Here is a 12,242-nt window from a genome sequence, read left to right as displayed (position 1 = left end):
TGGCAGAAAACCCAGGGCAATGATTTTAGATGCAGATGTACATACTTTTAAATAAGAGACAGACTTTTAGCTTCTAGAGAAATGCTTCTCTAAAGTAATGCTCAGTGTTACTGCTGTACCATACTACTCTTTCTGGAGAAGCTCTGGCTTAGCCCAGCAAGCAAACTTGGTTTAAATATTGATGTGTGGAGGCTACTCTTGGACACTGTGACAGCTGGAAAAATGGAGAAAGAGGGTACTGACTGTATGCCGTTTGTGATTGTTCATGATGTAAGAGTGCATACACGAAATGCTGCATATTTGTCTCATTTTCCATTTGGAGGAAAGGAGGCTGGTAAGACTACAGAACGTTATCAATATTCAGACAGGGGACAGCAGTTTTAAAAAAATGGTTAAGACAGTGTCAAAAATCAGAGGTAAGTGTCAATAATAAATGCACAGCCTTCTTCTGTCCCTTCTTACACAAGATACAAACTCATGCAAGGCTAACCATGTAGGCATCAATATGTAATAGTTAAGAGTATCTTCCAAAAATCATGTTGCAATTTCAGCATCTTTTTCTACTTCTTTACCAGCAGACCACACAACATGGCTAGCGTGAGTTAGATTTGGACACTTATGCACGCATGAGAATATAATGTTACTAAGGCTTCTTATACTTGTCAGAGATTTTTAACTTGAAGTTTGATTTTAGAAATCACTGCATAGGTACATCAATTATCAAACATCCTAGGAAGCCCAACAATCCCTATAGAAATGCCACCAACATTATATACATAATGCATCTGCCAAAAACTAATTCAAAATCAGCCGTTTAAAAGTGAGACTGAGCCTACACCACTTTAATGTAACTTCCCTGTGTGTCTGAATGTGTGTCAAAACTTTGGGCAGTTGGAACCTATGAAAAACGACAAAAAAAAAAACTAACGTGTAACTCGAGCTCGTAATGCTGGGAGAGAGGATGATGAAGCTGTGAGACAACAGGGAGTTTTGTAAAGGTTTAATTCTCTTGTCTTGTAACTTTTGTGATTTGCCTATTTTGTTAAATGATGAAAGGTAGAAACTGTCATACACAAACTGCTCGCTTCAGATACAGCAGAATTTGAACTCCAAAAGGCTGGCTTTAGGAATGAACATGAACCGCAGCTCTACAGGACAGCTAGGAAGCAAGTTAAGGAAGCAACGTGAGGACTGGGTTCTCCACGAACACAATGCCTCTGCATGGGCAAATGGATGAGATGCTTTGGGAACAGACCGCTCCCATGTAACAATGCTGCTCGTATCTTACAGCAAATTTTACATTCTTTGCTCAGCGGATGGGTTTCCTGTGGAAACTGGACTCACTGGGAAATAGTCAATGCAAATCACTAATGCAGGTGACAAGCCTACAGAAGTCTCAGCCCTGGAGGAAGGGTGTGGTATCAGCCAGGAACAGCACTTACTGGTCTGCTCTTCTTAAAGACACCTAACAAAGAACAGAAGCATAGTGTTTGATATCCCTGACCTCGCAGAAGTTGGTTCCAAGTAGATACAGACCTGGCTTCTGCGTGTGTTGTGTCCACTGTGGAAGACAAGTCACCACCTAGTAACCACGGAAGTTTTCTATTTCATTGTAATAGAAAACACAAGCTTACTTTTAAATAAACAGCATCCTGCTTAGGAAAGCTTGCTGGCAACCAGTTAACTGTCACTGCGCCCAAAAAGGCAGAAATGGTGCAAGTACCAAATTAAATGCCAATCGGAGTTAATTGCAAAGAACCTGCAGCCGGAAACCCACACCTAAGGTGCTGAGAGACTTGAAAATGAGGTGGGGTGCCTGGAAGAAGCTTGTGTAGGGTGCAGCCAGCTCTGGAACAGCAGCATGCCTTTGCTCTGAAGGACATGCAGAAGACTGCCAGTCCCATGCTTTCTCTGGTTGGAATTAGATGATCTTTAAGGTCCCTTCCAACCCAAACCATTCTCTTGATTCACCTGGTGTTCCTGCACTCACACACTGTTTTTGGGAGTCTGGCTTGGAGTCCTTCTTCCCCACTCAGAGGAAGGAAGGGAAGAAATGGATTCAGAGGTCATGTACCATGAAACTAGCTCAGTTCCCAACTTCATGTCCTGCCAGAGCCACACCACCAGCCTGTGTGTCCACCCAGAGCAGTGACTGCTGAAGAATGAGCTGGACTCTGGACAATTCCTTAGCTTTGGTAAGTTGACTAAATTTTTTGTAGGAAAATAGTAAATGGAAGTGTGGCCATGGTTCCTCAGGTAATTCCTGATAAATTTAAACCTTTCCCATCAAAAAATTTCTGCCCCAGACCAGCTTCTTCTTTCTAGCCCTTGCTCTTCCTTTTGCAAATAGGACTGCTTTAAACCTGATCAGATCTGTGATCCAGTTCACAGACTGGTCCCAGTAACAGCTCTAACAGCACAAAATGAGTTGGTACTTGGGTGCAAACAAGTGGCTGGAGAGGAGACAGAGCTTCCGGAACTACTTAAGCTGCCAAAAAAAACATTTGTGGAACAATGGCCTCAGGTAAACATGGAACTTCACCGAGTGTACAAAGAACTTGTAGGCCTGAGGGGTTTCTTTCCACTGGGTAGACAATTATTTTTTTTTTTTTAAGACAAAGAGGTACTCCAAGAAAAGAAAGTGGAAAGAGTATTTTTAAAGAAAGGTATTTTAGGTCATATGAATACAGAAATCAGTATGGAATGTCTTCAATGTATTTTTCTAACTTGATGCTGGTTTTACTTAAAGATATATCTCTGACTTATTGGCAGTCCTATAAGTCAGTATAATCCAGCAGGATTGGAAGCAGCTTTACTTCAGAAATGCATTATATAAATATGACAGATCTACATGGTTGCTATGTAGAAACATGTTATCTACTCCTGTCAAAGAAGAAAAAAAAAAAGTTGCATCACATCTCACTGTGGCAGCTGGGGGAGAAGGATGTTTTTTCTGTATTTTACCACATGTCAAACACAGTGACTCTCTCACTCCTCCAAATTAGCAACTACTGCAGTGAACTGCATTTTGTTCCCCTGCTGATGTTGGGACTACCATTAGCTACTTACTCTTGAAGCATTACTTGCTGGGGAGACAATGAGGTCATTGGAGGCGACATTCGTTCAGGATAGAAGTCAGTCTTTGATGGTTCGCTTCCTGGTTCTACTTTAATTGTTTTCTTCAGTGTAGGCTTCTCGAAAGACTCAATGACAGGCACTGTATGGGGAAGGGTCAGAGGAGGAAGGCAACATGTCAAAAATATAGGCAGCTACATTAATAAAGGATATACATAAAAATCTATAGTTAAAGCAAAAGAACGCCTTCCCAAGCTTTATACTTAGTGCACCAATTTATACACAAATATAAAATCTTCTGGTTCTAATTTATACACAAATATAAAATCTTCTGGTTCTAGGCTATCTGCTGATGAACTATGATTCAAAAAATTTCAATTCACATTTTCATCAATTCAAATCTCAGTAGGTCTACTAAGATAAACACCTTTATGCAGGTATAAAATAGAACAGAATGGTAAGTTTGGTAAAATATTTACATAGTAAATTCTTTGCATATTTTAGAAGAACAGAAATTATGTCTCCACTTCCTCAAATGTGAAAAACGCATGAAGAGGTGCCTGGATATACAGTTATTTTCCCAGGATGAGAGGGCATAAAAAAGAAACTGACCACACGAACCTGGCATGCTACTTGGACTTTCCATCTCATCTGTAAGAACTGTGGACACCATGATGGGCTGCTGGAGATGGGGAGCATACATAAAAGGAACCGGCTGGACCACAACAGGCTGGATAACTGGGAGAATTCCAGGGCTTCTCAGTCCATGGCGTGAAAGAGCAGCAGCCATTACAGGTGGGATTGTTATGGGCATAGATAAAGGCTGTACTCCCGGGGGCGATGGCGTGAATTTACTGATAGGTGAGCTGGGTGAGGACAGAGTCAATCCAGGTGAAGTTCTCCTGTGCACAGTCTGAAATTTCAAGGGGGAAGGAGAACTTCCAGTGGAAGGCGGTGAGCTTCGCTTGTTCACCGTAAGGTCTACTGGCTCCATCTGGATTCCATTCGATAGTCCGTCAGCGTTTGAGTAGAATTTATTGTGCAACATGCTCGGTGTAGAATAAATGACGCTGTATTTGTTTGGCTTCATTTGGTCCATGTAATTGGACGGGTATGACTGTCAGAAGGAGCAGAAAAAATAAAGAAGATCAAATAATGAATCAATGTGCATAAAACTACAGCTGAAAAGGAATGACAGCTAATAAAACTGAGGCAAAATGAAAAAGATTCAAGAGAACATTTTAATGTTATTTTCTAAACAAAAGTGAAATAAAGCCTAAGACTTCACGCAGAGGAAGTTACTCACGTACTGATTCACTGTTTCAGAAGCAATGCAAGACAGATGGTGAAAAACAAATCCTCAAAGCTTATTCAATGTTTTTTCTCCCTTAAAAACTGCTTTTCACATACTAAGTTGCACATTACTTAACTGACTCAGTAGATACATGGTGCTATGCCCAGTACTTAAGTATAAAATGAGGAACACGAAGTCATATGACGGATCCCAATCAACTGCTTAAGTAACTGGAAAACAATACCTCACAATTGCCACAATAACAAGGAATCAAGTATTTGAAGCCTGTGAGTGATAAAAAAAAAATTACAATTGAGCTATATAAGCTATGGGTGATAAACTCAAGAGTGCAACAGGTAAATTCTAAACCGCTATCTTCTTTTTCTCTTCAGGCTAAAAAAAAAGCAGCTAACTAGTCAGTCTGATTTTGGAAAACTAGTACAAGGCATAAGTATTTGGAGTGTTGGAAGAAGATTCCTGTTAGTGGGAGACAGCAGTTCTCAACACAGGATCATATAAAACCTGAAGTTAATCTTAACCTACACGATGATGCCCACATTTCAGTAAAAATATTTTTTTGTAAGCCATGAGGTATTAATAATCAATTCTATAACATTTCAGAATGTTTCTTCTAGGAGTAAAACTTCTAGCATTGAGTCTTCCTTCAAAATGCCACCTTATGTCTTCCCTGTAAAGGACATTTATCTGATTGTAAATGTTGATGATAGCCAGAAGTATCATTGCAAAATGACACAAACATTATTTTTTTAATTTTTTTTTGAAACAGTGAGTTTAGAAAATGTTATGTTTTCCTGATGTGATGAGAAACAACAAAACTGAGTCTATAAAATACTCTTAACTAATGTTATTTTCAAATAAAGCTGCATATAAAAATTGTGTTTAATATTCAAACAGTAAATATCACATTAAAAATTCAGAAACGTTATTTAATAAACCTTTTTATGACTTAAAAGGTCAACTTATAAAAATGTTCATCTTTTATGGTAACTGGTTCCGCACAACTCTATAAAAATGCCATTATTGCATGCATTGTGGGGTAAAACAAGTTCTGTGGGTACGCCACCATTGCTGAGCCTATCAGTAATTAATTTATTTGAATTCCAAGTGAGGAAGGCCTCTGAATACTGATAGAGTTTAATACTTCGTATCAGTTACATGAAAATAACAAACTCCTGTGATCTGTAAAGTTCTCTGTGTACCACAGCACGCATGAATTCATGCATAGCAGAGCCTTACAGATCTTGCACAAGTGCACTGAACCCTACAACTTAGAAAGACTACAAGAATACTAGAAAGCAAAAAGACCTCACCGTTTATATCTTAGGGAATGCTTTTGGTCATAGAGTCAAAGAATGAAGCATCTCCAAGCTGTACCCAGTTCTGCAAGTAACACTAAGCGTGTGCCGAAAAACTACCAGACTATTAAAATGTTGCACCAAGACCTATAAACTGGAAAAGTTAAGTAACATATATTTACACAAGCAAGAAATTGCTTCTAAGAGTTGGGGAGAAAAAAATTATTTTAAAAACTTGATTATGTTAGGTACTCGGTATTACCTCTCATGACTTGAATTATTTTTCATAAAAGGTTTACATTGTTGTCATTAATCTGGTACAGATTTGGCATCAGCTATTTCTCATGGCAGTTTGGGGAAGCTGGATCATTTTTCTAAACTTTTCTTCAAGACTGTAATTGTTATGTTTTATCCAAATAGCAGATAAAGTTGTGAAAGAAAAACGTGGTGCAACAAATGATTTTCTTTATGACAAGAGAGAGAGATTTTTCTAAAGCAGCAGAAAGATGCCTCCTTATGCCTCTCACAGTTCAAAGAGTAGAAGAAAAAAAGAGGGAATTTCTTGAATTTATTTGTGTACCTAAATATTCACAGTATGTGAGGCTTTCCAAATCTGTGTTGGGTATAGAAAGGGTGAAAAAGACGAGAAGGATGCTTGAACAACCAAAAGTAGGGTATCTGCTATCAATCAGAGCCCACATGGGATACATTTTTGTTGAAACCCTGTTAATCTGGAGTAAGTCACACTCAGATCTATCTCACTGGCCTTCACACTGTAAGAAGACTTCACAGTGTCCTTCTGTAAATTGGGAGCATTAAGAAGAGCAAACAAAATAGCCTGACTGGCACTGCTTGGCCTTCAAAATGCCACCAACTGCAGTAACCAGGAGCGTATTTCATAGCCTGCATGAGCAGTCTTTTCTCACCAATCCTAGACCTTCCCCTGGGGACTGCAGCCTGTCCATCCTGACCAGATCTCTACCAGATTTGCAGCCATACTAAGGATCTTATGTTGAAAATACTGAACGCTCAGCATGCTGTTGGAACAATGTAAAACTGGATATTATTGCTCTGCCCAAAATATTTAAGCTGGTAAGACTTTACTTTGGATTTTTGTTGTGGGAATTAAGAGTGCACGTGGGTGTTCAGTCTGACTTGGATAAAAAAAGAAAAAACAAAACACAAAGAACCCACAAATTCTCACTTTCCTTTAAGTTCTGCTTTGATGAAACATCCCTGTGCAGAACAGAACAGTGTAACCCCACACTAGCTCACTACTAAAATGCAGGGTTGTATTTCAAGTTATATTCCTTTACAGTCTCCATCCAGATCTTTTTTATGTTTGATATGATACTTTCCCTCTTGGACCTTATTAAGCAGTTCATTTCCCTTTCCTTGCTGTTCAAGGAACTTCTGATATTTGAGTTATCATTCGAAAGTACCATATGGTTGATACACTTAAATCAGTAATTCCAAAACGAGGAAGAATCACCATGCTTTTCTTCTTGACAAGCTATCAAAGAAGCCCAGCCAAGAGTGTCAAAAGCACCTATCAGCCCCCAGAAGACTGCTGCTTTCACAAGGGGACATTGCGAAGCACTGATCTGATAGAATTTGCTCAACTCTGTTAAACTGCCACAGTGAAACGTACTGCTTGTTGTACAGGATAATACATTTCGAAGAAAGTCATCGAGTCTTTTTCAAACTACATGACCTCATGAATTTAACCATAGTCTAGCCAGACTTTTACAAAACCAGAAACAGATGAAGAACTTGCTTACTGATTTGACAACATGTGTAAGTATATATTATGGAAGAGAATGAACCGGATTTAGTCCAGAATAGCTAATAAATCAAAAGGCATGCTAGTAGACGAGTTAAGACCTCAATTCCTCATGTAGCACATTGCACTTTGCCTTAAAAAGGGATGAAACAATCTTTTTTTTGTTGTTTTTGGTCTTGTTTTTACTGATGAAGGGGCAGAGAAAACTGTTTATTTCAATTCAAAGAAAGATGGTCACACAAAGAAAAGGAACTTCTTTCACTAAATGGTCACTGGTGTTTGTCCAAATGTTTAAAAGGTCCTCACAGAAAACATTTAGGTAGGATTCAGATGACTCTGACACTAGTTCACTAAGAATTATCATAAAATGTGTTTAATAATTCAATTAATTCAATTCAATAAATAGTACGAGTTGTTGGTAGAGTGATGAAATGCTGTGGGTGCGAGTTGCTGTCATCTGAGAAGTATAGTTAATCCTTTCAGCCACACGCCCTGAAATACAGTGGAGTCAAGACTATAATTTGTTTCCCTCTCCCACCCCAACTAATGGGATTTTTTTAAAGACAGACTTTATGCCTACAGACAGTGTATGCTTGGGTAAAATAACCAATCATTCTGAAAGGGCTTCATTTAGTCTGATCTCTAATGATACTATTGGAATGACAGATACCATACAAATCCTGATTTTGAAACTGAGTTATGTCAGCCCATGTTAAACTGAATCCTATGCTCAGCGCCTCCAAAAAATGACACTAATAGTTTGTCTTTCCTTCTACCTCCTCATGAGCACTAATGAGCTTGGCTATGGCTGCTAGCCTTTCCTATGTTCTCTCCATGCCATGCCTTTAAATGCTGTTCCCGCTGGGCAGCCTTGGCAGGAGGGCTCCAGGGATGCTACATGACCAAGAAGTGCTCCAAATAGCCTCTAGGAGCTAGTTGGAGTGACAGCACTGAGTTAAGAGGATGCCCAAGCTGACTCCAGAGGTCCAACCACTCCTCTGATGTGTAAGCAGCATGCAGCATAGAATACACAACGTCTGGAACTACAGTCCTGAAGTGCTTCATGTTGGAAACATGCCCTTCTTCTTCCCACTGCATGTTCTCTCTCACCCACAGTTCTTGAGGGGCGATGGCTCGCTCCTCTCCTGGTCAGCCTTCTGAGGGACTGACTGTGCCCAGGGTGCTGGGGCAGGGTCTCCTGCCTCTCATGTGCATCATCCCAAACCACTGCAGAGCCTTTTCTGGGAGATGAAGGCAGATGTGTACAGCAGACAGCTCATGGTGTCTCTATAGTGATTTTCTATTACTCATGTATTAACATTTTTATTATACAGGTGGCCCACTTTCTGCCTTTGATAGATGCCATAAAACATCCTTAGATAATCATAGATAATCACCACTCATCTCAATAAGGACATGCAGTAACTGTGATTGAAGTCACAGACAGACTGATCAATACTAAGGTTCTTTCTTGACCCAAATATTGGAATTTGTCAATATGCTTACACCCTCGGTAATAGGACAATTATTTTTCTATCATTGCTCAGAAGCAAGTATGGAAGTCAAACTTTAATTTTAAAATGTATATAAAGCTTAACTCTCAAGAAGTGTCCTTACTAGCACCAAAGAAATCAGAGTGCTCGTGGATGTATTTAATTTAATGCAATTATTCTACATTTTAAATAGAACAGAAAACAAACTTTTCACTGAGAGATGCCAGTCAGAGCATGAGTTTAATGAGTTTAATGCACCCTAATTTATGCACACTGACTTCACGGTTTTAATTGATCAGCCTTTCTAAGGGTGTGGTTTCATGTCACACTTAATCTGATCTTATTGCAGGCTACTGCTGAAAGGGGAGGTGTCCTGCTCCCTCCTCCTTTCCCCTCCCCTTACTCTAGCATTAAGCAGCTGCAGAGTGAATCAGATTAGTTGCTTGATCTGACAAAAAAAGGGGGGGAAGGGGGGTATTTTTGGCAGGTTAGCAATTCAATGGTCTGATCCAAAGAATCGAAGTTATTCTGTGTCCACACAGTAGCCTCATGTCATACAAAGAAGACAGTGGGAGCAAAAAGCTGGAAAAGAGGAATAAAAAAACAAACAATCTTTTCTTACAGTGGCAGCAGCCTGAAGTTGAATAGGTGAAGTATAGGGGAAACTGCTTCCTAACATTGTATTTCCCTGGCACCCTAAATCATCACAGCTCAGTGTCCCCTTCCCAGCCACATGTTCCTGTTGCTCTTGCTTATCAAACACTTTGCAGAGGTGACCCTATATACCAAGCTGATGGAAAATTAACCCAATTGAAAAGTCAAGTCTCCATTTCTTTTTCTCCAGTCCTCCTCCACTGTTTCTCATCTGATTACATGCTAAGATAATTAATTCAGCATACCCAGGGAAAAAGCATTACTTTTTTTGTCAAGATTAATTTTCTGCTGGTTAGAGCACTGAGTTAGCCCTAGGCACATGTGGTTAAGACCAGAATAGAAAGGGGATGGGGAGAAACTGTTCATTTAGTTCAAAGGTGTAACACTGAAACCACAGGCTCTTGCCAATTCACTGTAAAGTCTAGTGCCTTAATTTCAACCTACTTCCATCATGAAGTCAGCAGCATGACCTAAAGAGATCGTATTTGCAGTGTGTGGGTGAAGAGTTCTTCGATGTTCTCTCCTCTGCTCTGTGGATGGCATACCAGCAGAAGTAATGCCACAGGTCATTCATGGACAACAAATTCATGAAGTACAGAAAGTCTTCCTACACTATGAGTCTTATTGCCCTAATATCAAAATACAGATTCACAACCTTTCCTAGACTAGTCCAAAGCTTAACAGAAATCTTGGTATAAATTTATAGGTGGAACAGTGTCATTACAATGGCTGAAATATTTTTAAAAGTCTTACCACTGAAATAGGGTCCATGGCTTCTTGCTTGATAGGGACTGGGTCAAACATTAGCATCTTTTTTATTCACCTGTTCTGATGCCTGCGATGTCCCGGCCTACACAAGAAAGACAATGTGTTAGAAAGCTGCAGGAAAGCCCCAGTTCAACTTTCTGAACTGTAGAGAACTTAGTATTTGCCAGGTAACTGTCTGTATTTATCCATCTCTAACACAGTTTCTTAAATATTTGACAGAGCTTCATTTAAAAAAAAAAAAAAGCTATCTTAAGTTTATTCTTTCCCATTCGCCACTGAAATAAAGGGACATCTGCTCACTTTAATGAAAGTTGCTGTGAATTTTTATTGTTCATGTCCATATATCAACTTCCATTAGCTGTCAGTGTGCAAATACAACACAGTTTAGACCATACATTTCTCATCATGATTTTAACTTCAGAATAATCTTGTATAGCTGACCATAAAGTGAACTGATTCTGGAAAGAATCTCTTTCCTATAAGTCCTAATAGAAAAGCCAAAACCTTCATGTGCAATGACACTGAAATCAACGCAGAAGAAAGACGATGAAAAATCTGGACTAATTTGGAGAAGTACACTCAATGTGCTGCAATAACTTAACATGAAAGAATACTTAAGTTATTTTCTGGAGAGAATACATTTGCTGACAATTCAACAATAATTTCTGCTAACTATGCAAAGGAAAAGCACTCCAGAAAATCTGGCTGTATTCTGTGCAGCTTCAGTTGTTTTTTCTACAATGTTCAACCTCACTTTTCCAATTTTAGCTTATCTTGAACTGCCTGAAAAAAAATATTTAGCATAAAGCACGTCATCACTTAACTATTGTATTACACATCTTTGGTCAGTTTGGAAAGATACTGTGCAGGAAAAGAACAGATATCTCTGTTGGAGTGGGCCATAAAGCAAAGGAAAAAAGTAAAACAAAGCGAAGCAAAGTAATGTTGTTCTCAGTGACATTTAGATGTTGATAAGCTTTTATATACTAGTTGAGATGGTATATATTATATGATTGATGTTCAGCGAGGATACTTTGATCATGTACAGCACCTTGCACTGCCCTGCAAGGAAGTGGTCTGACATCTCCAAGATGTTGACAAAAAACTTACATTTACTTTTGACCAGTAGATGGCACTGGAAATAAACGAATACAGCCAGAAGACACCATCTAGACATTTTCACCCCAAGGAAGTAGGCTAAAGGCTCAACAACAGATTTGGAGTCCTGGCCGGAAAATTTCCCCAGAAATTTATATGAAATGTTAGACTATACCTGTTTCAAGTTAAAGCTAAAGAGCCTACGCTAATGAACAATCTTGCAATGAACTGCCACATGTGATTGTAAATAAGGAATTGGTAAATGCTTCCAGAGAAAGATGGCATGAGCTGTTACAAGTCAAGTTAATTATTCAGGTATATGAATGCAGTTTCAAGCGTTACAGAAAAATATTATAACAGTGTTCCTGTTGAATAACAGAAACGAATTAGGATCACAAGTAAATTAATGTATCTTCATAGCATTTCTTAGAAAAATCACAGGCCTGATAAAAGCAAACTGAAGAAAAAAAGTTAAATAGAACAGCTCAATGCAATTTTGATTTTAAACAAAATGTAGTTTTAGTTTAGAAGCAGTTTTGTAAAGATGACTCTACTTACTAGAAATCATGATAATTTTGTTAACACTTTAATCATGCTTGCAAGAAGGTTGTCAACCATACTTATTTTCTTTGAATGGTTATCTTTTTCAGGTTTTTAGTGTTTCCCAGACAGAACTAACATTTCAGAGGACTGTTACCTCAGCAATATATCCACGTATCTATGCATCATTTACACATATCCACTGACATATATATGCATTG

The 12,242-nt window shown here is 38.8% G+C and overlaps 1 protein-coding gene across 1 annotated transcript in view; it reads right to left on the bottom strand.

Moving 5' to 3' along the window:
• The window catches only part of KLF3 (KLF transcription factor 3), a 28,463-nt gene that overhangs the window by 6,798 nt on the left and 9,423 nt on the right, over nucleotides 1-12,242 (bottom strand). The window contains exons 3-5 of the mRNA XM_068680113.1: nucleotides 10,369-10,465; nucleotides 3,697-4,192; nucleotides 3,070-3,217 (exon numbers count right to left, since the gene is read on the bottom strand). Coding sequence (XP_068536214.1) covers nucleotides 3,070-3,217; nucleotides 3,697-4,192; nucleotides 10,369-10,425 — 701 coding nt within the window. The 5' untranslated portion in view covers nucleotides 10,426-10,465. The remainder of the gene's footprint in view (nucleotides 1-3,069; nucleotides 3,218-3,696; nucleotides 4,193-10,368; nucleotides 10,466-12,242) is intronic.

The sequence above is a fragment of the Anas acuta genome, chromosome 4, assembly GCF_963932015.1.
Source record: "Anas acuta chromosome 4, bAnaAcu1.1, whole genome shotgun sequence".
NCBI lineage: Eukaryota > Metazoa > Chordata > Aves > Anseriformes > Anatidae > Anas > Anas acuta.
This window is presented reverse-complemented; position numbering and strand designations above follow the sequence as displayed.